Source organism: Schistocerca cancellata, chromosome 8 (genome assembly GCF_023864275.1).
Source record: "Schistocerca cancellata isolate TAMUIC-IGC-003103 chromosome 8, iqSchCanc2.1, whole genome shotgun sequence".
Classification (NCBI taxonomy): domain Eukaryota; kingdom Metazoa; phylum Arthropoda; class Insecta; order Orthoptera; family Acrididae; genus Schistocerca; species Schistocerca cancellata.
Window position 1 is genome coordinate 228562101 of NC_064633.1, and position 27720 is coordinate 228589820.

The following is a 27720-nucleotide window of genomic DNA, read 5'->3' on the forward strand; positions in this document are numbered from 1 at the left end:
ATACACTGCCTGCCATAAACGTGAAGCTCCCAGAAAGGGTGGAGGAAACGTAACGAAACTTCAGGGTTGAGAGGGCATCTGATGTTATTTCAGTAATTACAAAATCGAGTCAAATTTATTGAGAACTTGGCAGTATTTGTGCACTTATCAGTATGATGTTCGCCCCATCTGACCTGGATGCATGCACTGATTCGGTTGAGAAGGGTGTCATAGAGCTGTTGTATCCTTTCCTGTAGCAAGCTGGTCCTTGATGTCTCAGATACTGCCACTGGAATGGAGCTGAAGTACGAGACAGTCCCACAGATATATCGGGAACAGATCTGGGACCTTTCTGGCCATGGGAATACCTCAGTGTTATGCAGACAGTTTATTAAGACAACTGATATGTATGCACGAGCTTAATCGTGACACCACGATGCTGTCACATTGGAGGTCAGGATGGGTCAGGATGTCTGTGATATAACATTGAGCCATCAGAGTTCCTTCTGTAGCTACCAGCCATGACCTGAAGTCGCACCTGATAGCTCCTTACTTCATGACACCAGGAGTAATACTGCTGTGCCTCTCCAAAACGCCAGATGAATGGGACCTCTTCCCATGCAGCCACCATAATTGCCAACGATGTTCATCCAGGGTAGTACAGATACATGATTCATCGCTGAACACAGTGCCGCGCCATTCATCATGTCCATGCTTTCTGCTCACTGTACCACAACAGATTCAGCAGTTTGTGTCGTGGTGCTAATGGAATCATATGTGTGGGACAGTAATTCGCTAGTCCAGCTGCTCCTAGTTTCCAACCAATGATGTGTGATTAGAGAGAATGTTGCGGGGAGTCCATTACTTGTTGTTGTATTGTAGGCAAAGATGTGATGGGGTTAGGATGTGCTTGGTGCACAATGTGGTGATCCTCTTTTGTGGTGGTCAGACATGGTCGACTAGAACCTTCACAACAAATATGCTTGCTCCCATATTCCCACACAGTTCAACATCGGGCCACAGTGACATCCAAATGCCCCAAAAATCTGGAGATTGCTTGATTCCATCATCTGTCCAAATGGAGACATACAATGAGCCCCATTTTGAACTCTGGCACATGCTCATAATGCTGAGTGACAAAAGCGTGCAGCCTCTCCAAGTCTTTCACTGTGATCACCCAACACCTGATGCTGTCTCACCCCTTATATACCCTACCATCCTAGGGAACAACACTTAACATGAACAGCACTGATGCACTCTGATGGCCATTCCAATTGTCACAGGGAATTGCAAGATTAATGATTTGGATACCTGTTAAAGGTGTGTACATGTAAGAAGACATATTGAAGCATATCCATGACTTCTGGGTACATCACTTTTTATTGGGCAGTGTATTATGTTGTGTTTAAAAATGTGTCACATATTCCTATGGGTAGTGGTATTGGTTAAAACCAGAAGGAAAGCTCATATAATAATATGTCTCAAAAACAATACCTGTTGAAATATGGGCTGTTTTCGTTGTGATGAGTAATGTTAAGTATGAGACAAGATTTACAAGAGATGACATAGTAAATTATCAAAATTCTGATGCTCATAAAATTCAATTCCGTGGTGCACATAAAAATTCTTAAAGTTATTACTTGGTGCAGACAGCATAGAATCAGGTCCAGCTCATATGGTGTGCCACAACCGCATTTGGGGCACCGAAGGGCTGCTTCGTTGTAGAAGATGGAGCACAACTCATAATACATTGCTACAATGAGCTGAGCTGCAATCAAGAAGTGCAAATGATGCAGTATCACAGCATCTAATGCATTATTTTGCGAGCCTCGCACAACAGAGCTATAATATGTTATCACCATGATCAGCCAATCCATGGCATCCTAGCATGGACAGAAGGTGCAAAAGCAAGATGGAATGTGCAATAATTGAGACACCATGGTTGATCAAGACTGCTGACACCTCCAGATAATGAGCGAAAATGACCACTACATTGGCCATGCTGACATTATTTCCCCCTTAAATACAACCATTTCTGAAGACTCAGTGTCTGGTCATCCCATCTGTAACTCTGATTATAGGATAACTTGTCTGGTGAATCATGAGATGCTGTCGAGAAAAGACTTCGCCTCCAAGATCACAGCCAGCTGTTTGTACTGAGTCTTAGTTGCTGGAAACTGCCACTGCTGTTTGGTCACTGCTGAGATTGAAGAATATGTCGCTGAAAGTGCATCTTCCCTAGCAAAGGTCCATACCGAGTGACTGCAAACATCTGCCTACACATACTGGCTATGCCACCTGAGTACTGCCTCCCTGGCTGTACATAGTACCCCTTCCCTGGCTGAACACTGTTCAGAGATGTGGGTCCTGGGCTTCTGTCTTTATGTCATCCACCATCCATGATCCGCTGTCGGCACTTGCTCAAGCACAGGTCCCTCTTCGAGAGTGCTGGGGCAAACCACTCTAGCAGCCCGTAAGCCATGGTAGGCTTGTGCTTACAGAATTCTCTCTGGGCTACCTGCACAACAGGCCCTGTTCTGCACAACAAACGCAGCTGGCACAGCACTTTGTCTGCGTTGTTTGTTGCATGGGGGTGTCTAAATCAGTGCACCTTCCGCTGCGCCAGCGAAGACATTCTATACTGTAAAATTACTAGTAATAAACATGATTCCAGATAACACTGTTTCACTGATGCTGTAGGATTATGACTGCCATCAGCTTCCAAGCTCGACTGGATATGTCAATAGCTTCACCTGCTCAACCTCCATGCCTAGTAAAAATCCTGACCTGAAGGGTGACTGTTACAACTGGTGGTCAGAAATGGCTACCACGTGACTGGTGCTCAGAAGTGGGCCTTACAAGCAGTCTGACCACCACTACCAGAGGTGATCGTGCCCGGTTAGCCGTGCAGTCTAACGCACTGCATTCCGGTTGGGAAGGCATGTCGGTCCCTGGCACGAATCTGCCCGGCGGATTAGTATCGAGGTCCTGTGTGCCGGCCAGTCTGTAATGGTTTTTAAGGCGGTTTTCCATCTGCCTCGGCGAATATGGGCTGGTTCCCCTTATTCTGCCTCTGTTACACTGTCAGCGACTGCTGCGCAAGCATTTTCTCCATGTACATGTACACCATCATTATTCTACCATGCAGACATTGGGGTCACACTCATCTGGTGTGAGATATTCTCGGGGGGGGGGGGGGGTCCACTGGGGGCCGAACCACACAATAACCCTGGGTTTGGTGTGGGGCGGCGGTGGTGGGGTGCATGGACTGCTGTAGCCTGTTGTGGGGTTGTGAACCACTGCGGGCTACGGCGGGGACGAAGCCTCTCTGTCATTTCTAGGTCCCCAATTCCATACAGTACAATACCACAGGTGATCAGAACTGGGCATCACCTATGCCAGCTTCTGGTGGCATTATCAGTAGGGGAGAAAAGCTCATGTCTGTGTTTATTGCTTTTGTTGGAATCAGACCATCTGAGAAGATACATATCGTTAATCATATTGTGTCCCACTGGAAACGCGTGGACGTATGTGGTATCAGCATGATGGTGCACCTGCACATTCCGCAATTAACATTAGGCTGACCCTTGACAGGATGTTCGACGGGCGTTTCATAGGACGTGGAGGACGCATAAATTGGCCAGCCCGTTCTCTTGATCTTACGCCTCTGGACTTCTTTCTGTGGGGCACTTTAAAGGAGAATGTGTACCGTGATGTGCCTACAACCCCAGAGTATATGAAACAACGTATTGTGGCAGCCTGCGGCGACATTACACCAGATGTACTGCGGCGTGTACGACATTCATTACGCCAGAGATTGCAACTGTGTGCAGCAAATGATGGCCACCACGTTGAACATCTATTGGCCTGACATGTCGGGATACACTCTATTCCACTTCGTAATTGAAAACGGAAACCACGTGTGTACGTTTACCTTACCCCTCATGGTAATGTACATGTGCGTCAGTGAAAAAGACCAATAAAAAGGTGTTAGCATGTGGACGTAATGTGCTGTTCCAGTCTCTTCTGTACCTAAGGTCAATCACCGTTCCCTTTGGATCCCTACGTAATTCGGTGCTCTCCGATACACACGATCGAACAGCGGAGGAGTGGTACTCAAGCGTAAACTTTAGGTTACAATATCTCCGGATGTAATTAACATTTTACAATGCAACAAATGGCACTGATTACATATTTGTTTATATGTTCAGATGTGCTAACAAAACTAACGGGGTTCCATTTAAAAAAACGTAGGTTTGTGTTAAAAAACATACTTCCGTGCATTTTTTTATGGTTTGTATTAACCAATTACACTAGCCCCTCTCCTCACGTTCGGTCTTTGGAATCGATTCGTCAGTATTTGATGTGGTTTACGAAACATATCCAGCGGTAACGTTAGGTGACTCACCCTGTATATGACTCTCCCTCAAAACCAGACAAGTTAGGACGTGCACACTATTGTACAAGAGTTACCTTCAGACTAAAATGGATGTCCGATGAATTGCACAATAAAAGAGGCCTGTTACGAAGTAAATCCACCCTTCAATGAGTGAAACGTTGACTGCAAAATGAGTGAAGCAACTGTGCTGATGACAGCAGTAGGGGAGCAAAGTTTGTCCTGGTGCACTCTGCATTGCTACCAGATTTATCCAAGGTGATCGCTCTTCTTGGGTGGTCTCCCCACCTCCTCTCCCTGGGGTGTAGATGTGGCCACATCACAATTAAATTGATATGAAAGTTAATGAAATTGATATGCAAATTAATCAGTTATGCAAAATAATTAAATTAAAAAATGTCAGCAAATTCAAAAAATGGTGGAAACTTCAAAAAAAGATGGGGAACTCAAAATGGCGGGAATTTCGGACTTTGGTTCCCTAGTTCACGAAAGCACCACCAGAGGACGTTGTTGGTTGCCCTCCTCTACCACTTACCCTCTCCCCTCCCCCTCCCTCCTCAACACTTGTGAACTGCCACGAAAAAGACTCAGTCTGTGCTGAGCTATTGGAGAGGAAGGTACAGCCTTTACTTTATTAGAAACAGCAAATATCAATAATATGTACCGCAAGTCGAATGATAAATGCACCCTCTGCTATCAGCTCTGAGCAGATGCGTGGCGCTAGAAAAATTCCATTACTTCAGCAGGCCTGAGATCGACATCACACCGCTTTCTAGATCACAATTGCGTGTGCATGGTGTCTGTGAGAAGCTGCGAGCATGTAGTTCCAGCCCTCTATACGTGGCAGCAGCTGACTGAAGAGTACAGTGCTGCCGGTTGTTGTGGGGGCCTCCGCCTGTGTGACACGGTGGCGGAATCCTGCCACCAGTCAGATAACTAACTACCTGCTAGCAGTGACACATAGTACCGGCAGCATGGGAGCTTGGGTTGTGTTTACGTATTAGCTGTATTCACTCGACTGGGAGGCACCTAATGTTCTGCCGGTGGGTGGTGGGGTTCCTTTAAGGCATAATGAAAGGGCTTCCTTTGATGGTACTAAACATCGGGAAGCTAAATGGCTCTAAGCGAATACCAAAATCCTTTATCTCGTAGGCCTTCAGAGTCATTCCACTATAAAGGACGGTGGCTTCGAACGGTCTCCTATAAAAGTCGATGAACATGTACTTAAAACGCTAACCACTGCAACCATCTCATCATTCAGTGGCTGCTTGAAAGTCATCATTGCAACTGGGGTGAGCTGTAGGGGAATGCAAGCACGAAGCACCTCACACTAGGGCTGCAGTTTCAAAGGTCTTCCTAGAAAAATAATGGTGAACGTCTGCACTCACCAACAAAAAATGTTGTTCCCAGGAACAGTTCCTTTCTTCAAAGACATCCATGAATCTGAGGAAAATAGTAAGGCCAGCTGTTTTGATGTAGATGACAAAAGATTCTCCTGGGAGGGGTGCAGAATGCTGACAAAAACTTCCCAGGAACTCATAGGTTAAAACAGCCAGTGACTTTGATGTAGAGTGCAACATACTCCTGTGGTTGGTTCGTACTGAATTTACCCATCAAAAAGCTGCTGCTGGTGTGGGAACACTGTTCGCCCCTTTCTACAGAAGGACAGATTACGAGAATTTAAGTGGAAATCTGTTTTGTAAAGATCAAAAAACGTACAGCAATCACATTGCACGCTAACTGTTAACCCTATAAAAATGGTCTACATATCATGAAATACGGAAATTATTGCAGAGGGCATATAGTCAATTACACTGCTCTGCTACTGTCGAGTGTCGAGTAAAGCTTGAATTTTTCCATGTGAAACTGACCTCCAACAGGGCTATATCACCACAAACGACTGTACCACCATACCATATCGATACGCTGCAGCAGCAAACACAAATCGTCTGGTTCCTCCGGCACAAAGGCTTCTGCTAGCAGTAGTGTTTCCAGCTCGGCCTGCTTGCTGCCGTGGTTTCTGCAAAGAGTTGCGACCATCGCCAGACTCTGGAATTACACGAACATTTACTTTCTGAGCTCCGTCGATGAGAAATACTTCGTCAATCGCGAATTAATCTGCCGATTTCGAAACCGATATCAGCTGCAATATTCGACCTTACTCTCCAAAAAACGACGATATTTGTGACACTTTTATGCTGAAATCATCGAGTAGTATATGAAAAATTCCAGAATTTCATGTATTTTCACATTTTTGCCGAAATATCACACCATTTACACGACTGTTCTCGATATCAACCACATGAAAGTGTGCTATCGATCTCCTGGACAGTATAATTCCGAAGATAGTGGAAATCACATCTCTAGAGAACCAAAACTTTGGCAAGGTCCTTACGTGGACAGTGCTGCAAACCATTAAGTAACTATAAACTTATCTCGCCTGCGAAGATTTTTACATGAAAAGTCAAAAATTGTGGAGAATGGTAGTTTCACTCGAATTTTTTAACGAATACCGAAGGCAGTGATATAGCGGATTCCAAAGTCGACTGAGGTTTTAATACTCAAATCAGACGTATTTCTCATGGCTAGAGAACCAGCAAATGTCTCCTCCACCGGCGTTTCACCATCTCGATGCAAATAACACACCACAATCTACGTTCTCTCAATCAAATAAAGGCAAGAAACATTTGAAATGCAGTGTACTTCACAGTCAAACAAGAGGCTTCTGGCTTCTGGCACTCTCGGATCCGCCGGATCGACGACACAATGAATTCCCAATTGCGAATTAGGATTACCGTCAAGTGTAGAATGGAATGACAACAGTGAAAATTTGTGCCGGACCGGGACTCGAACCGGATTTCCCGTTTATCGCGAACGATCGCCTTATCATTTGGCCGTGTGTGTACGACTCACGGCCACCCCAAACTTCCATATGTTCCATATGCGTGCATGTGAAAACGTACTTTGCATTGTAGTCAGAATAATACAGGCGCTTCAATATCGTATTTATCTGTTGATACCTGGTTAGTGACTTTTAAGTTCAACGTCTGACCTGTACAGGAATATACATAAGGATATACGAGTACGGGTGGTAGACACATGGTTGACGACATACGGTTGTTTGGATTTGGCCGTCAGTCGTGCGCGGACAGCCAAATGATAAGGCGACCGCTCACGATAAGCGGGAAATCTGGGTTCGAGTCCCGGCCCGGCACAGATTTTTATTGCTGTCATGATGGTAGTTCTTATTTGCAAATGCGAATTCATTTGATGTGTTCCGTAATGGGGAACTTCGTATCGTAATCAGAATAACACAGGCACTGCAATATCGTACCAAGCACAGTTGCCCCTGGAAACCAGCCACGAATTATCAGGGTAAATTACAATTAAATATTAAATTAATAATATGAGTGTATACCTGATGTGGCTCGAATTCGGAGAAATACTATCGGCAGCAATTGAGAGATTTATACCAAATAAATTAACAAACGACGGAGCTGATCCTCCTTGATACACAAGACGGGTCAGAACACTGTTGCAGAAATAACGTAACAAACATGCTGAATTTAAACAAACGCAAAATCCCCAAGATTGGCGATCTTTTACAGAAGCTCGAAACTTAGCGCGGACTTCAATGCGAGATGCTTATAACAGTTTCCACAACGTAACTTCGTCTCGAAACCTGACGGAAAATCCAAAGAGATTCTGGTCGTATGTGAAGTATGTTAACGGCAAGAAACAATCAATGCCTTCTCTGCGCGATAGCAATGGAGATACTATCGAAGACAGTACTGCTAAAGCAGAGTTACTAAACACAGTCTTCCGAAATGCCTTCCCAAAAAAAGACGAAGTAAATATTCCAGAATTCGATCAAGAACAGCTGCCAACACGAGTAACGCAGAAGTAAATGTCCTCGGAGTAGGGAAGCAACTTAAATCAATAAAGGCAAGTCTTCTGATCCAATCTGTATACCAATTAGGTTCTTTTCAGAGTATGCTGATGCATTAGCTCCATACTTAACAATCATATACAGCCGTTCGTTCGAAGAAAGATCCGCACCCAAAGACTGGAAAGTTGCACAGATCACACCAATATTCAAGAAAGGTAGTAGGAGTAATCCACTTAATTATAGGCCAATATCATTAACGTCGATATGCAGAAGGTTTCTGGAACACATATTGTGTTCGAACGTTATGAATTACCTCGAAGAAAAATGTACGTGAATATCTAAGGGACCAAACTACTGAGGTCATCTACTTAAACTAACTTATACTAACTTATGCTAAGAACAACACACACACACACACACACACACACAGACACACACACACACACACACATCAATGCCCAAGGGAACGGTCTATTGACACACAGTCAACATGGGTTTAGAAAACATCGTTCTTGTAAAACACAACTAGCTCTTTATTCGCATGAAGTGTTGAATGCTATTGACAAGGGATTTCAGATCGATTCCGTATTTCCGGAATTCCAGAAGGCTTTTGACACTGTACCACACAAGCGGCTTCTAGTGAAATTGCGTGCTTATGGAATATCATCTCAGTTATGTGACTGGATTTGTGACTTCCTATCAGAGAGGTCACAGTTCATAGTAATTGACGGAAAGTTATCGAGTAAAACAGAAGTGATTTCTGGCGTTCTCCAAGGTACTGTTATAGGCCCCTTGCTGTTCTTTATCTATATAAACGATTTTGGAGACAATCTGAGCAGCCGTCTTCGGTAGTTTGCAGATGACACTGTCGTTTATTGACTAATAAAGTCATCAGAAGATCAAAACAAATTGCAAAATGAATTAGAAAAGATATCAGAATGCTGTGAAAATTGGCATTTGAGCCTAAACAACGAAAAGTGTGAGGTCATCCACGTGAGCGCTAAAAGGAATTCGTTAAACTTCGGTTACACGATGAATCAGTCAAATCTCAAGGCCGTAAGTTCAACTAAATACCTAGGAATTACGGTACAATCACAAACAACTTAAATTGGAAGGAACACACAAAAATTTTGTGGGAAAGGCTAACCAAAGACTGCGTTTTATTGGCGGGACACTTAGAAAATGTAACAGATCTACTGAGGAGACTACCTACTCTACGTTTGTTCAACCTCTTTTAGAATACTGCTGCGCGTTGTGGGATCCTTACCAGATAGGACCGACGGAGTACATGGAAAAAGTTCAAAGAAGGGCAGCACGTTTTGTATTATCTCAAAATGTGGGAGAGAGTGTCACTGTGGATTGATACAGGATTTGGGGTGGACATAATCAAAACAAAGGCGTTTTTCATTACGACGAAATTCGAATCACCAACTTTCTGCTCCGAATGCGAAAATATTTTGTTGACACCGACCTACATAGGGAAAAACTATCACCGCGTTAAAATCAGACCTCGTACAGAAAGATATAGGTGTTCGTTATTTCCGCGCGCTATACGAGACTGCAATAATAGAAAATTGCGATGGTTGTTCGATGAACCCTCTGCCAGGCACTTAAATGTGATTTGCAGAGTATCCATGTAGATTTAGGTGTAGATGTAGATTGCAGCACCAATCTAGTGACATTCGGCAATGACTGAAGTATTGATAACACTTCCTCCTGACGACTATGGATCTGGAAATACGAATTTCCCACGTACACTTTTATTCTTCTTATGACTCGACATAATTTTCCACGTAAAATCTTTCGTAGTCCTTCGGGTATCGATGCACTGAAATCGCAGTTTTCCACGTCATAATTATACCTCCCTTATGACCTGACATAGTTCCACGCACAGCACCTTTTTTTTGCGCTTGTCTGAAAACTGACCACAGTAACTTGACACACACATTTCAGAAAAGCAGTGCAATTATCGTTTGTTTGTGTATAGCGCCCGACATAATTATGGTATCTAGGTGCCTCGATCCGCCTCAGCTATAGGAGATTATTTGACATTTAGGTGTTCCAGTCAATGATTCGAGAATAGGCCGCAGGTATTTTCAGTCAGCACTTACAGAGAGTGCTGCATCGCGCCAAGGCTCTCTCAAACAAGTTAAGTAAATCACAGGCGTCCGGCATTTTGTGGTAATCAGCAGCACTCCTGCGGACGAAAAGGTTGGAAAAACATCACCAGTATGGGTTGGTGTATTGTAATAAATAGTGCAGTCGATAGTGCAACAAAGAACATGCGAGGATCTGCTTAGGAGAGCCAATGGGAGTCACTTCCATGAAGTGATTTAACATACAGGTCTCCCAGCCTATCAGAATCGACAACAGACCATAAGGATTATAATCTCAGGTTGTGTTAAATAAACGTATCGGTCTCCAGATTTCAGCGTGCTGCATCATCACAGAGTGACGTCATAGATAATGGCTATTGGTATATTCACATTCATACACTGTCCTTGAGGTATTGTCGAAATGATCCACAGTTCGGTGGATGGCGTGTAAGTTGGAGTCCAGTACTAACAGGCACCATGCAGTTTGAAGCCCTTGGTGCACTTCCATTACTTAGGGCCACCAAAAGAGAGAGAGAGGATTGGAATGGAATAATTTTCTTATACCGAAGCGGACATATAGCTACCCTCATTCATCTACCTTGTTTGTCGTACGTTTTCCTCAGTTTTACGTGTTTTCCATCAATTACGCAATTTTACCCGGTTTTTTCGTAATTTAAATGCATTTCACCCAATTACTCGAGTTCAAAACGACTGCTCTCGTCGACTTCTCATGTCAACAAAACTACACATCGCTTCGATCTTGTGATGCTGTCAGCCGATGATTACCATTCTAAGAAACGAATCATATCCATAGCAGCACTCTATCCTCTATTTTGAAACGAGCTGCCCCTTCGTTGAATCTGTTGGCTAAGGATCCTGAGCAAAACTCTAGACCGTCTCTCCCTATGAATCTCGTAACTCTTCTTCTGTATTTAACCAACCGTCCCTGCAACATTGTCTCCTATTTAATTTTGAACTGACCAGAATTAGGAGGGTACTATATCCACTATATTCCGCATCTCATGAAGGAACAGAATGACCTGAGTCTCATGTAATCAATAGCCTTCGATATTTTGCTTTCAGAAAGAGGGTAACATATGACCGACGCTGGTGATATAGACCGGTACTCTCATTCCAGTACCGTAACTGCCATTCTGCGAAGACTGTCCCGTATCAATCTTACGCCACCCATCAAGTTCCACACAATGTCTCTAGAGGCATGAATGTTGAGGAGTTGCAGCATTCCTTATAGGTGTATAGGATGAGGGTAATCGTAAAAGTAAGGTCTCCTATTTTTTATAAGTATATAGACCTGTTTATTTCTACAATGGGTTACATCAGTTTACAGCTTGAACATTTAGCTATTTTTCTACATAATCACCATTTCTGTCGATGCATTTTTGTAGACGCTGTGGCAGTTTTTGTATGTCCATGTCATACTAGCTCGCCGCCATGCTGTTCAGAAAGTTATGGAACTCTTCTTTCACCTCGTCGTCGGTGCTGAATCGCTTTCCGCCCAAATGTTCTTTTTATTTAGGGAACAGGTGATAGTCACTGGGCGCCAAGTCAGGACTAAAGGGTGGGTGGGTGATTATGTTCCACTGAAACTGTTGCAGGAGAGCAACGGTTTGCCGAACGATGTGTGGGCAAGCGTTGTCACGGAGAAAGTGTGCGCCCTTGCTCAACATTCCTCTTCTCCTGTTCTGAATTGCACGTTTGACTTTTTTCAGAGTCTCACAGTACTTGCCAGCGTTAATTGTGGTCCCAGTGGGCATAAAATCGACCAACAATACCCCTTTCCGATCCCAAAATACGGTTGTCATGACTTTACCAGTAGACTGTGTTTGTTTGAATTTCCGCGGCTTTGGCGAAGCAGTATGCCGCCACTGGCGTGATTGTTGCGTGGTCTCAAGTGTAAAGTGGTATGCCCAGGTTTCGTCACCCGTAACAATCGAGCCCAGAAAGTTGTCCTGTTCGGCTGCAAGGCGGTGAAGAAATGCGCGGGAAGCACCAACTCGTTGCCGCATGTGGTCCTTAGTCAACATGCGTAGCACCCAACTTGCGCACACCTTTCAGTAGTTCAATGTTTCCGTTAAAATACCGTGAGCGGTGCTTCGGGAAATCTCGGGAACCAACGTGCAGAGATCATCCAGGGTGATCCGCCGATCTTCACGCATGCTTTGCTCAACGTTCAACACTGTCTCCAGAAATTGACGGTCTCCCACTCCTTTGTTCGTCATTAATTTCGGTCCGACCAGCTACAAATTCTCTACACCACTTACGAACAGTTTTGACATCCATGCACGACGCACCATACACTTCCGTCAATTGGCGATGGATTTCAATCGGCGCAGTGCCCTTTGCTTTCAAAAACCGAATAAAAAAATGGTTCAAATGGCTCTGAGCACTATGGGACTTAACATCCATGGTCATCAGTCCCCTAGAACTTAACTGCGCGCAATTCGCACTTGGCGGTAACATCCAACGGGAGCTCCATTCTTAACGGCTGCCAAGCCAAGACTGAGCGCCTCAGCGCGGCGTGCGCATGTTTACACACAGCGCGTGAAGCACTCTTCGTAACAGTGTGACCATCTGCCACAGAAACAGAGTTCTGTACTTATAAAAAAATAGGAGACCTTACTTTGGGATTACCTTCGTAGATACAAGCCTGATACATTTGAGGGTGTTGTGGTTATACAACAAACGATTAAGAAAAAGAAGGAAGTATGTTTTACCATAATGGAGCTCCAATTTGGAACACTTTATATAATCCACTTGTGCTATCAATTGTATACTTTTGTTGTAGTATCTGGATTCCATACCAGTGAGGTATGAAAGAGAGAAATGATTATAGAACATAAACACACACTAGCAAGGCAACACGGTTTTGCACTTAAACAAGCTATAACGTTAAAATACTGTGGTTCCCAATATACAGGGTTATTACAAATGATTTAAGCGATTTCACAGCTCTACAATAACTTTATTATTTGAGATATTTTCACAATGCTTTGCACACGCATACAAAAACTCAAAAAGTTTTTTTAGGCATTCACAAATGTTCGATATGTGCCCCTTTAGTGATTCGGCAGACATCAAGCCGATAATCAAATTCCTCCCACACTCGGCGCAGCATGTCCCCATCAATGAGTTCGAAAGCATCGTTGATGCGAGCTCGCAGTTCTGGCACGTTTCTTGGTAGAGGAGGTTTAAACACTGAATCTTTCACATAACCTCACAGAAAGAAATCGCATGGGGTTAAGTCGCGACAGCATGGATGCCATGACATGAATTGCTGATCATGATCTCCACCACGACCGATCCATCGGTTTTCCAATCTCCTGTTTAAGAAATGCCGAACATCATGATGGAAGTGCGGTGGAGCACCATCCTGTTGAAAGATGAAGTCGGCGCTGTCGGTCTCCAGTTGTGGCATGAGCCAATTTTCCAGCATGTCCAGATACACGTGTGCTGTAACGTTTTTTTCGCAGAAGAAAAAGGGGCCGTAAACTTTAAACCGTGAGATTGCACAAAACACGTTAACTTTTGGTGAATTGCGAATTTGCTGCACGAATGCGTGAGGATTCTCTACCGCCCAGATTCGCACTTGTGTCTGTTCACTTCACCATTAAGAAAAAATGTTGCTTCATCACTGAAAACAAGTTTCGCACTGAACGCATCCTCTTCCATGAGCTGTTGCAACCGCGCCGAAAATTCAAAGCGTTTGACTTTGTCATCGGGTGTCAGGGCTTGTAGCAATTGTAAACGGTAAGGCTTCTGGTTTAGCCTTTTCCGTAAGATTTTCCAAACCGTCGGCTGTGGTACGTTTAGCTCCCTGCTTGCTTTATTCGTAGACTTCCGCGGGCTACGCGTGAAACTTGCCCGCACGCGTTCAACCGTTTCTTCGCTCACTGCAGGCCGACCCGTTGATTTCCCCTTACAGAGGCATCCAGAATCTTTAAACTGCGCATACCATCGCCGAATGGAGTTAGCAGTTGGTGGATCTTTGTTGAACTTCGACCTGAAGTGTCATTGCACTGTTATGACTGACTGATGTGAGTGCATTTCAAGCACGACATACGCTTTCTCGGCTCCTGTCGCCATTTTGTCTCACTGCGCTCTCGAGCGCTCTGGCGGCAGAAACCTGAAGTGCGGCTTCAGCCGAACAAAACTTTATGAGTTTTTCTACGTATCTGTCGTGTGTCGTGACCATATGTCAATGAATGGAGCTACAGTGAATTTATGAAATCGCTTCAATCATTTGCAATAGCCCTGTATATGAACCACATGGAATGCAACGCTGTTAATATACCAATGCAGTAAACATATTCCCAACACCTGATATACATTTCCCCTTCGAGTTTTATATCTCACTCACTATGTTGAGAAAGTTTAAGATAATAAAACAACACCCTTCTACATGAAAGGAAGAAGAAGTATAGATCCTTTCTGATATATGCAGTACATAGATTTCCGGAGGTGTATACCGTCCACTATTCACATTTGATTACGAAACTGATATTACGCTATGTTCGCATCACTCCTATAAAATGATCATCAGCAATGGAAAATGCATGAAACAACGACATCTTATGAGGAAACAGAGTAGTCTCCGATTTTTACGTGTAAGATTCAGAAGATTCAATATAACGAGTGTTTATGCTGGACGTTTATTTCCCAGCCACACCCTTCACGTAAACTGACGGGTTGACTACTTGGCAGTTATGGTCACAGTCTCTCCGGCCTCTGAGCGTCTGGTAGAGCCAGTGTACGAAGAGGAAAGTATTTTCAGCAACCAATGAGATTCAAACTTTGAATGAACGTTCCAGAAACCCTTTATCTGATTGTGTGGTGGTGGTGTATCATACTTCCTTGTCAGGGCTGGAGGTTGTAGTGAGACAAGTTGTTACAAGTCTCTCTCTTTTTGTGTGTCGCTGATCCAGCAGGTCAGAGAGCACCAGAAACCTCTTGTTCGACTGTGAGGTGGTGTGACCAGTGACGTCACTTTTATCTGACGCGGCTGTAGCGAGACAAGTCGTTACAAGTCTCTCTCTTTCTTTGTATCGTCTGTCTGGCGGATCCGAGAGTTCCAGAAACCAGAAACCTTTTGTCTGACTGTGAAATATACTGCAGTCCCACCCATTTCCTGTCTTTATTTGGTTGAGAGAACATACTGTATATTGTGGTGTGTTGTTTGCATCGAGATGGTGAAACGCCGGTGGAGGAGACATTTGCTGGTTCTCTAGACATGAAAAACACATGCGATTATGAGTATTAAAACCTTAGTCGACTTTGTAAAGTGCGAGGGTGATTTGGAATCTTGTACCACTGATATCGATATTCGTGAAAAAATATGAATGGAACCACCATTCTCCTCAATTTTCGAATTTTCATGTAAAGATCTTCCCATACGAGTAAGTTTCTAGTTATTTAATGATTTGCAGCACTTCCCACGTAATGGCGTTGCCAAAATTTTGGCTCTCTAGAAATGTGATTTCCACTCTTTATCTTCGGAATTATACTATCCAGGCGATCGATGTGGTTGATATCGAGAACAGTCGTGTAAATGGTGTGATATTTCGGCAAACAATGTGAACATACGTGAAATTCTGGAATTTTTCATATACTACTCGATGATTTCAGCATGAAAGTGTCACAAATATCGTCGTTTTTTGGAGTCAGGTCGGATATTACAACTGATTTCGGTTTCGAAATCGGCAGATTAATTCGAGATTGACGAAGTATTTCTCATCGACGGAGCTCAGACTGTAAATAACCTTGTAATTCCAGCGTCTGGCGATGGTCGCGACTCATTGCAGAAACCACGGCAGCAAGCAGGCCGAAGTAAAGACTGTACCTTCCTCCCCAGCAGCTCAACACAGATCGAGTCTTTTTCCTGTCAATTCATGCGCACAGATATCACAGATATGTCGACGACATTTGTTCTCTCCAAATCCATACTATTATGCTACAGTCTTCGCACACACGAATTACTAACCATGATCAATAGACAATATTTAATGACATGAAACATTCGCTAAATACTTTTTATTCAACCTCTGCAATTGTATATTGTTCTACTGTTGTACTTTGCTCTACTGAGAGACGTATACTTACAGGCTGCGGCTTTAAATACCCCAACCTCGTGCTTGGCATCAAAGACAGCATAGGCATTCAGCAGCATTGTATCGTATATGGGCGTTGGTAGAGGTAGAAGAATTTCGCATATGGGGATGTATTCATTCGTTATGTTTTAATATCTAACTCCCTGCATTCCATATTTTATGCTATGTTAATTTTTAGATCTTTTACACTTTGATTCAGTTTTAAGAAATAAGAAAAATCTCTATTATCTCTTCTGGCTTCAGTTTCCGCCTATTTAACGGATTGTATTGATTCGTTGTTGTTAGTATATGACACGAGAACTTGGCCTATCGAGATTGACGATTGTGCAGCAGGCATAAGAAGCTGCCTGTTTGTTAAGGTTGCACTTTGTACCATACATTAGCCATCATAGAGAAAAATATTTCCTAATCGTTTTCTAAAGATGTTTTTGATCATAGGATGGCCTGGACTGATGATCGTAGCTGGTTCAGAAATCCGTAGTCATTTAGGAAATTTGTGGTAAGGTCTTATGGGACCAAACTGCTGAGGTCATCGGTCTCTAAGCTTACGCAGTACTTAAACTAACTGACGCTAAGGACAACACACACACCCATGCCCAAGGGAGGACTCATACCTTCGACGGGGGGAGCCGCGTGGGCCGTGACAAGGCGCCTAAGACCGCTCGGCTACACCGCGCGGTATCTGTAGTCATTAGACAAATTAGAGATAGGGCTATAGACAAAAGCAAACGATTTATTTCTGAATGTGTTGGTCGCTGTTCCAACCGGCAGTATGTATTGAATATGTAATATGTTTTATAAAATTGTTCTCTAGAAAATGTAAGTGAACAAATTGTTACGCCACGTCGCGAAACTTACAAAAGAAAATGACCAATACCGCGTCGCGAAAACAAGTAAAAAGACCAATACAAAACTAAATAAGAATCCATAATGAACCGATCGATACCCAGAAACCAATACAACACCCCTTGTCTTACCTATGAAATGCACACTATGAACAATATAGTGCCGAGGGTGGTGCTGAAGCAGCAGTTATAAGTAATAAATAATGTGTATAAGGACTGGGAGGAACTATTTTTGATTTCAGCCTTCAATTATGTCGCTAGGTTATCTTGTAATGCACCCACTGAGAGTGCAGTCAGTTTGAAAAATTGTTACAAGTTCAAAATGTTGCTACAAGGTTTAAGTCGTTTTTGCCAATAAAAAAAAACTAAAAATTATTTCGAACAGTTGGTTTCTTATCTCATAATATAGACTCCTGTACCATCTTAAAGGTTCGGAACTGCTTGTAGTTGCCTTATACATGATTGGGAGTATAGAGGTAAACCTTCACACGCTGTTCGCAGATTCAGATTCCGACGACCACGGAGACAGCGGGTGTGACGGAGACAGCGACGGAGGCGGAGAGCGTGCTGGCCATGGCGGCGATGGCGGCGGCGGTGGTGGTGGGGAAGACGACGCACTTAAGGACCAGCTCGTAACCCAAGAGGGGCGCACCGACGCAGCTTCATGCGCAGCGGACGTCGGCAGCACCGCGGCCAGCGCGGACGTCACATCACAGGTAGGCAGGCAGCCAGGCTGTGACAACCTTGGGATGAGAATGTCATTTTGCCATATTAGTGGTACAGGTGTTTGGCTACAATGAAGTATAGAATCATTACATAATTATTTGAGAGGTACATGTGGTGTGCGTACTGTAAGACCTTCCGTACACACACCATCAGATTATTTGATTTGTCGCTCTAACGAAGTAGGCGAGTGTCAGAAATAGCCCGCAGCTCGTGGTCGTGCGGTAGCGTTCTCGCTTCCCGCGCCCGGGTTCCCGGGTTCGATTCCCTGCGGGGTCAGGGATTTTCTCTGCCTCGTGATGGCTGGGTGTTGTGTGATGTCCTTAGGTTAGTTAGGTTTAAGTAGTTCTAAGTTCTAGGGGACTGATGACCATAGATGTTAAGTCCCATAGTGCTCAGAGCCATTTGAACCATTTTGTCAGCAATATGTCTCGTGGTCTTATCGTGGCGTGTTTATCTTTTGCCGTTAGGTCAGACGATAGAAATGCCACTTGCACGCTTAGAGTAGCAGATTGACGGTGACCAACTTTAAACAGAACTTGATTAATTTTCACACACATTAATTAAAATAATAACAAGCATAAAAATTACTTAACTTGGTTCTGGATGCTATTTACAATTGACAATCTGAAGTTCCTTTGGTATTGGTACGTTAATCTTATTCTCACATATATCTCTGATACTTGACAAAAGTGTCTATGCCCTTATCTTCATGGCTATGTACAGGAATATGGTAATCTTATTAGGCGCAGACTGAAACTTGACTATAGACTGGTACAGACAAATGTAGAACTTGTACAGACTGGTACAGACTAATGCAGACTGGTACAGACTGGTGCAGACAAATGCAGACTGACTAATCGGAGGTCTGTACACTCGTTATAATACCTCGCACGTTCATGTATCACTGCACGAGTGTGAACTGCGAGGAGAAAAGGTTCTACATTAGGAGCAATCTCATTGGCTGCGTTACATATTAATACGCGGATCGGCGGAAGCAGAATTTGGTCTGTCTCTATGGCAGCGCCATCTCGTAGTGCAGAGATGGACGAGCGCTGCGCCTGCGCTGTTGTGCTTAGCGGGGCGCGCTCTAGTGGGAAAGTTGTGTACGCGCTGACTACGCGGAACTATGTACACAGCAGTACATAACAGTGTTTTTATTCATATTAGCTTAGTAGCCCTGGTATGAGTTTATTCCAAGCTTCTGTTAGTCCAGCTCCTCCTTCTCCCTAACTCTGTCCATCTCCTCTTCCTTTTTCCACCCATCTCATCCTCCTTGTTTTCCTCCTCCTCCTGCACTCTGTATCCATTTCCTCCTGCCCCTCTCTCTGTCTATGTGAACCTCCTCATCTCTCTCCATCTGCTCCTCCCCCTTGCGCCAATCTGCTCCTTCCTACTCTGTCCATCTCCTCCCCTCCTAACTTGACGTCCTTCTGCCCCTCTCTCCGTCCATCTCTTACTCCTCCCTCTCTGTTCATCTCCTCCTTGCCTTCGCTCTGTCCATCTCCTCCTCTTTCCTTTGTGTCCCTCCTTTCTCTCTCTCTTTACCTTTCCTCCTCTCTCCTCTCTAGTTGTCTCCTCCCTCCTGTCCCTCAGTCCCTCTCATCCTCTTTCCTTTCTGTCCATCTCCTCTTTCTCCCTGTCCGCAGCTCGTGATCTAGTAATTAGCGCAGCTATGTCTGGGTAACAGTGTCCTGGGTTCGATTCACGGGATTTTCTCCGCCTGGGGAGGGGGTAATTGTGTTGTCCTCATCATTTCGTCATCTTTCAGGTGGTGGCGAGACCAGAATGAGCAAAGACTGGGAATGTGTAGGGGCGCTGATAACCACGCCGTTCAGCACCCAAAGAACCAAAAATCTTCATCATCCTTCCCCCTATCTGTGTCCATTCCTCCTCTCCTTTCTGTCTGTCCATATCCTCCTCCCCTCTTCTCTCTCCAAGTTATCACCCCACCCCAATAGGAGGTTACTGGTTCTTAGCCCACAATATTTCTTTCCAGACAGTAAGTGATGTGTACCAAGTTTGCTTTAGGGGGAGATTCTTATCCCTGGCTTTGTTTGCGTATACCTGTCACATATATTTCACGTATTCAATAAAATTCTTCTGGTTCTGTGACCGCATTGTCATTGTGTACACCTCTTCCGTGTCGGCTACTATTACATTTGGCCTTCCTCAGGGTATTTTTCTTTTCTTTTTTTTTGTTTTTTTGTTTTTCAAGAAAACGTCCTGGGCAAGTTCACTTGCGATAGTGGCCGAAACGTCAGAAGTATAACACATTAACAATGCTGTCACAGACCCAGAAGAATTTTATTGACTGGGAAAATGGTCGCCAAAGCCTACGCTTACATATTTCACACATATTTATACACATATTTCTTCAGTATGTCTAGCGAATGCGCCCTGCACTTTCGCTTTCACTCAGCTAAATGTTTCTGGCGTCATAACTCGTGAACTACGTGTCTTACAGTGATATAATGTAGCAGGTACATCCAGTGGTATGTGAGGGCAGTGTCTGCGAAATTTGTTGTGGATAGATTTGGTAGTAAAGAAGTAATAAATTGAAACGTCGTGCATAATGCGGCAGTTTTTCATGCGTTTCAGTGTTATAGCGTCATATTTCCTGCAATATGTGTCGCACATTAATAAATTTTTCCAAATACAATCCGTAGTATAAGCGAATACTTTCTGCAAAATGTCTTGCAAACGTAATTAGTAGTGAGGAGGTGACACAAGGCCACGCACGACGTGGTAACAGCGGTAACAGTGAAAAATCTAACAAGCGATAAACTTTTTACTTTCATCATTTTGTGAAGGGTTGGTTGCAAGGCACCAAGTATTCTAATTATAAAATACTGGATGGATATAATCTGCGTATTTGCGCGTCATGAGCTACGCTTATTTTTCACCCCATCCCCACCATCTACATCTATATACATACTCCGCAATCCACCATACGGTGCGTGCCGTAGGGTACCTCATACCACAACTAGCATCTTCTCTCCCTGTTCCATTCCCAAACAGAACGAGGGAAAAATGACTGCCTATATGCCTCTGTACGCGCCCCAATCTCTCTTATCTTATCTTTGTGGTCTTTCCGCGAAATATAACTTGGCAGCAGTAAAATTGTACTGCAGTCAGCTTCAAATGCTGGTTCTCTAAACTTCCTCAGTAACGATTCACGAAAAGAACGCCTCCTTTCCTCCAGAGACTCCCACTCGAGTTCCTGAAGCATTTCCGTAACACTCGCGTGATGATCAAACCTACCAGTAACAAATCTAGCAGCCCGCCTCTGAATTGCTTCTGTGTGCTCCCTCAATCCGACCTGATAGGGATCCCTAACGCTCGAGTAGTACTCAAGAAGAGGTCGTATTAGTGTTTTATAAGGGGTCTCCTTTACAGATGAACCACATCTTCCCAAAATTCTACCAATGAACCGAAGACGATTATCCGCCTGCCCCACAACTGCCATTACATGCTTGCCCACTTCATATCGCTTTGCAATGTTACGCCCAAATATTTAATCGACGTGACTGTGTCAAGCGCTACACTACTAATGGAGTATTCGAACATTACGGGATTCTTTTTCCTATTCATCTACATTAATTTACATTTGAGGGGTTGGTGGTTCTTACCCTCACAGTGGTTCTTTCCAGACAGTAAGTGATATGTATACCAAGTTGACTTGAAATATATTCTGTGATTTAGAAGGAGATGCAGAACACACATACACACATACATACATTACGTACGTACATGACATACTTACAGGGTGGTTATAATTAAACTTTCGCTAGTTGAGATGGACCCCATGACAAACGAGTGATCGTATGACAATAAAACTTCCTGGAAACATTTGTAGGGACATGCGGAAGAGAAATAAAGAACTAACCATTGAGAGGAACTCATTTTAATTCCCACATGAGAGGGTAACATTTGTTAATTGTTAATGTAACGACCATATACCACCACGACAGTCTCGAACTGCAACAGAGTGTGGCGTTCGATGTGTTATTCAGTGGTTTGGTATTTAACTAACTTGTAAATGAAAATGATAATCTTACTTTATTACATTGAGTAATTACTAAATAATTTTTCTCCTGGTTAAAGATTTGGTGAAGTTGCTAAAGAACTCCAAGTTAACGTCGTGTTAAAGGGTTGTCTCTAAGTTGTGTATCACTAAATCACAGTTCATATAACAGATTCTATAAACTGTGGATTATGATGGAAATAGTTATCTTCAGCAAAATGATCATTAAAACCACCGAATATCAGCCATGCACAACACTGACGTATGTTACCTGAAACAATATTCTTCGCAACTCGTGCGTGATTAATTTCGGCTTCATACATCAGCTAGAAAAGTTTGTTATAACGCTCGTGCTATGAGCACTGTTTTTAAAGAACTAATCTGACTCGAATTATTTTCATTAAAATGAGTTCGGAACCACCGGTGCACATTTATTTTTACACATTTGTATTACCTTCGGCATTTATGTCTGCAGAGTTGCGTAATTTGTATTTGCCGCTGAGATAATTGTTAAGAAGGCGACAGACAATTGATAGAGACTTTCTTCAAAAATGGCTCTGAGCACTATGGGACTCAACATCTTAGGTCATAAGTCCCCTAGAACTTAGAACTACTTAAACCTAACTAACCTAAGGACATCACACACACCCATGCCCGAGGCAGGATTCGAACCTGCGACCGTAGCAGTCCCGCGGTTCCGGACTGCAGCGCCAGAACCGCTAGACCACCGCGGTCGGCTAGAGACTTTCTATTGTTAGAGCAAATAAGATAAGTATTTGAAATGCTTATTAAACTTTACATTCGTACTGTGCACTATTTAGACTTCATCAAGCAAACATTTGATTTTTTTTTCTAAGGAAAACACAGAGAAAAACGTGATACAAATCGCTATCATCAATGGCTGCGCTCCTTGCAGCGGAAAGAAATAATTAACACAGATAATGCTTACTGAGAGAGGAATTAAAGTTACAAATAATTATTCACTCATATTTATTATAATAATGAACTCTATTCTCTAGTAATAATTAACAAATAATTACAATTTCTTAACAGACCTCAGTTTGATATGCGTCCGCAACCTACAAAAGCCAACCAACAAAAGGTAAAAAGCAAAGGAAGACAAACGCAGATCATAAAAGGAATTTACAATTATCATTGTCTTTGTATGGCACACATCGATATGTCCAATTACATCATAGAATATTATATAAATAATTAATATTTATCATCGTTTTCACTATTTTATCATATGTCGAATAGATAATGTTTATAACTGTTACAGGCATAATTTCCTCTCGTCGCACTGTAGCTAAAATTTATCTCGTGGATGTTACAATATTTCTCTTCCGCATGTCCTTACAAATGTTTCCAGGAAGTTTTATTGTCATACGATCACTCGTTTGTCATGGTGTCCTTCTCAATTAGCGAAAGTTTAATTATAACCACCCTGTAAGTATGCCATGTACGTACTAATGTGTGTATGTGTTATCTGCATCTCCTTCTAAATCACAGAATATATTTCAAGTCAACTTGGTATACATATCACTTATATATACATATACATACATACATATACATATATACATATACATACATACATATATACATACACACATATATACATATACACTAGTATACATATCAGTAAGTGATATGTATACCAAGTTGACTTGAAATATATTCTGTGATTTAGAAGGAGATGCAGAACACACATACACACATACATACATTACGTACTTACATGACATACTTACAGGGTGGTTATAATTAAACTTTCGCTAATTGAGATGGACCCCATGACAAACGAGTGATCGTATGACAATGAAACTTCCTGGAAATTTGTTCTCAGCACTTTTCGAATAGTGGACCATGGAATGTTCAGCCGTCGTGACACAGCTCGTGCACTGTTTGAACATCGCACATACATCCAGCATTCTCACCCATAGCAACACTATCTTCTTCAATAATTTGTGATGCAGTTGGCCCTTGGCCTCTCCCAGGAGCAATTCCCAAATCACCAGTTAATTCGAACTTCTGAATCATACTTTTCAATCCCCGTGCAGGAAGAGGACCTCACTGTAGTCCTTTAATGTACCGAAACTCACGAAAAGCAGCAGTAGTATTGCTGCTGTATTGATAAAACAGCTTTACTTGTAACGGCCTACTCACCTTGTGCATACCCACGTTGACTGACAGCAACCGTAATGGACATGGATGCTTGGGCTCAACCCTACGTTGCAGTACAGGTATCGGCCCCTAACGGCGAGGCATGACACTTATACTACTAACAACCAAATCCTGCAGCGCACAGTCTTAACATCATTCCTATCAAGCTGGGTACCCGTGTGGTATATAGTTTTCAGTCTACATTGGCTCAAGGAGCGAACGTTTAATTATAACCACCCTGTACATACATGCATATGATTTTATAACATGTATGGATATGGATAAATTGGTAAAAAGATGCACTAGAGTTCGATTACAATATAGGTGATAAATTACCGGTACTGGAAACAGGAACAGCTGCAAAATACTTTGGAGTAGCCATTCGATTCGACCTAAAGTAACATGACGAAGTATCTGCATGAACATGACTGCTCTGCAGTTCACACGTAAATGTTTGGCAGAGTGTTCGTATGCTATTTCTCGACCGTTGGACTCTCTAACGGCACGTGGGAGAAGTGAGTACATAAACTTAATGACTAAAATTTCGTGAAAACATCCCGCCGCAACAAACATTCCATGCCACCCCAAGTCGCTTTATCATATCCGTGACACTCTTTCTCCTACTTGGCGATAGAACAAAACGATGTGCCCTTATTTGAACTTTCTCGATGTCCTCCGTCAATCATTCCTTGCAAAGATCCCATACCGTGCAGCAGTATATGCAAGAGGACGGACAACCATATTGCAATCAGTCTCGTCAGTAGATTTTTTACATCCGCTAGATGTACTGCAAACAAAAAACAGTTTTCGGTTCGCTTTCCCCACATTTTCTCTGTGGTGGTTTCATTTTAAGTTGGTGGACACGACAACTTTATTTTATGTGCGTAAAGAACCAGTTACGTTTCACAACAATGATATTTCCTGAACACGTGCTGGTCGTGTGTCAAGAGATCGTTTTCTTAGAGGTTGACGTTGGAACACAGTTTGTGTTCCATAATCCTACTACAGATTGAAAGAGGGGTTTATGTATAACTCCTAAAAATAGAGCTATTTCATTGGCGTACACCGAAAGGAATGTAATTGATATACAATTTGGACTGGAAGAATTGCATGTATTAAATTACGTAAGTTGCTTAGCGACGCCAAATTACTCACGTTGGCAGCTGCACTTGATTAGAATTAGAATAGAAGTAGTTGTAGGAACAGTTGGTGCCGGTCTGAGATTAATTGGAAGAATGCTAAGGAACAGCAATTCAGCCATCAAAGAAGTGGCTTAAAAGCACTTAAACAGTTTGGGTTTCTTACCAAGTAGCATTAATGGAGCAGATAGATAAGATTCAAAGAAGAGAGGTGTTTTTTGTCATGATTTCGTTTGGTTGCTGCGAGAGCATTGCGGAGATGCTTCAGATATTAGTGGCAGACGCTATAAGAGACGATCCACAGCACTGAGAAGTTTACTGTTAAAATTCCGAAACCGTACGTTCCAAAAAGTGTCAGATTACGTATTATTTACGCTCGCAAACATCTCGTGAAATGACCACATAAAAAATTCGGAAAATTAGAGCTCAAACGGTCAAGTTATACGAAAATTATGAAATCTTTGGAGAAATGAGAAGCATTATGAATATCCAGGATCTCAGGCGGCAAGTCAGTACTAAGCAACAAAGAGAGCACTGGAAGATGGAAGAAATATGTAGAAGTGCTGTACAAACGAAGACAATGAGATGGAAAATGGAAAAGTAAGTAGGTGAAGATTGGATGGGAGATGTGGTACTGCGAATAGAACTTGACAGAGGTCTGACAGATGTAAGTATAAACAAGGCCCCGGTGTAGACGACATGCCGTCAGAACTACTACTATCTTTGGGAGAGCCAGCCATGGCAGAAGTACTCCATCTAGTGCGCAAGATTTATGAGTCGGGTGAAATGCCCCTAGACTTCAAGTAGAAAATAATAATTCTAAGAGTATTTCCAAAGAAAGTAAGTGCTGACAGGTGTGAATTTTACCCAACTATCAGTTTAATATGTCATGGTTGCAAAGTACTAACGCGAATTATTTACAAAAGAATGAAAAAAAATGGTAGAAGCAAACTCAAGGAAGATCAGTTTGGATTCCGGAGAAATGTAGGGACACACGAGGCAATACTGACTCTACAACTTATCTTAGAAGATAGATTAAGGAAAGCAAACCTATGTTTATAGCTTTTGTAGATTTGGAGGAAACTTTTGACAGTGTCGACTCGACTGTAATACTCTCTTTGAAATTATGAAGGTATCAGGGGTAAAAGATTATTTACAACTTGTAGAGAAACAAGACGGCAGTTATGATAGTCAATGGGAATGAAAGGAAAGCAGTGGTTGAGAAAGGTGAGAGACAGTGTTGTAGCCTACCCTCGATGTTATTCAATCTGTATATTGAATAAGCACTAAACGAAACCATAGAAAATTTGGAGAAGGAATTAAAGTTCAGGGAGAAGAAATAAAAACTTTGTGGTTCGCTGATGACTTAATTCTGTCAGAGACAGCAAAAGATTTGGAAGAGCTGTTCAACGGTATGGATAGTGTCTTAAAACGAGGTAAGATGAACATTAACAAAAGCAATACAAGGACAATAGAATATAGCAGAATTAAATCAGACCATGCTGGCGGAATTAGACTAGAAAACAAGACCCTAAAATTGGTAGGTGAGTTTTGATATTTGGGCACCACAATACCTCATGACGGCCGAAGTAGATAGGACATAAAATGTAGATTGTCTGTAGCTTGAGAAGCATTTCTGAAAAAGAGAAAGTTGTAAACATTGGATTTAAATTTAAGTGTTAGGAAGTTCTTTTTGAAGGATTTGTGTGGAATGGAGTGTTGTACAGAACTGAAACGTGGACGATAAACATTTCAGACAAGAAGAAAAGAATAGCTTTTGAAATGTGGCGTTGCGCGAGAATGCTGAAGGTTAGTTGAGTAGACAGAGTAACTGATTAGGAGATACTGAACAGAATTTGAAATAACAGAAATTTGTGGTACAACCTGACTGAAAGAAGCGCTTGGTTGAGTGACACATACTGAGGCTTCGAGAAATCGTAAGGTTGGCGATGGAAGCAGGTGTGTATGCGGGCTGGGTGGCGGGAGGGGGGAGGGGGATTTAGATGAAGTGCATGAGATGAATACAGTGAGCAGGTTAAAATGCTGTCCAGCGACGGGGAGGTTTACAGAGGATACACTGGAGCGGAGAGCTGCATCAAATGTCTTCGGACTGGAGACCATTACTACGGCGCTTTACTGAAAGTCGTTCTCTCCACACACAGCCACATTCGCCGTAGTGGCTTGTAGAGTACTGTGGCATCTTTCCTGAGGAGGATGTTGAACCTTAAGAGTGACTGACTAATGCATTTGACTATTAAGGGTCCACTGAAGAGCCGACCACTGTGGCCGAGCGGTTCTAGGCGCTTCAGTCCGGAACCGCGCGACTGCTGCGGTC

The 27720-nt window shown here is 42.9% G+C and overlaps 1 protein-coding gene across 1 annotated transcript in view; it reads left to right on the forward strand.

Annotated features, from left to right (window-relative positions):
• LOC126095481 (leucine-rich repeat-containing protein 56) overlaps positions 1 to 27720 on the forward strand; it is a 96809-nt gene that overhangs the window by 40601 nt on the left and 28488 nt on the right. The window contains exon 5 of the mRNA XM_049910272.1: positions 17300 to 17304. Coding sequence (XP_049766229.1) covers positions 17300 to 17304 — 5 coding nt within the window. The remainder of the gene's footprint in view (positions 1 to 17299; positions 17305 to 27720) is intronic.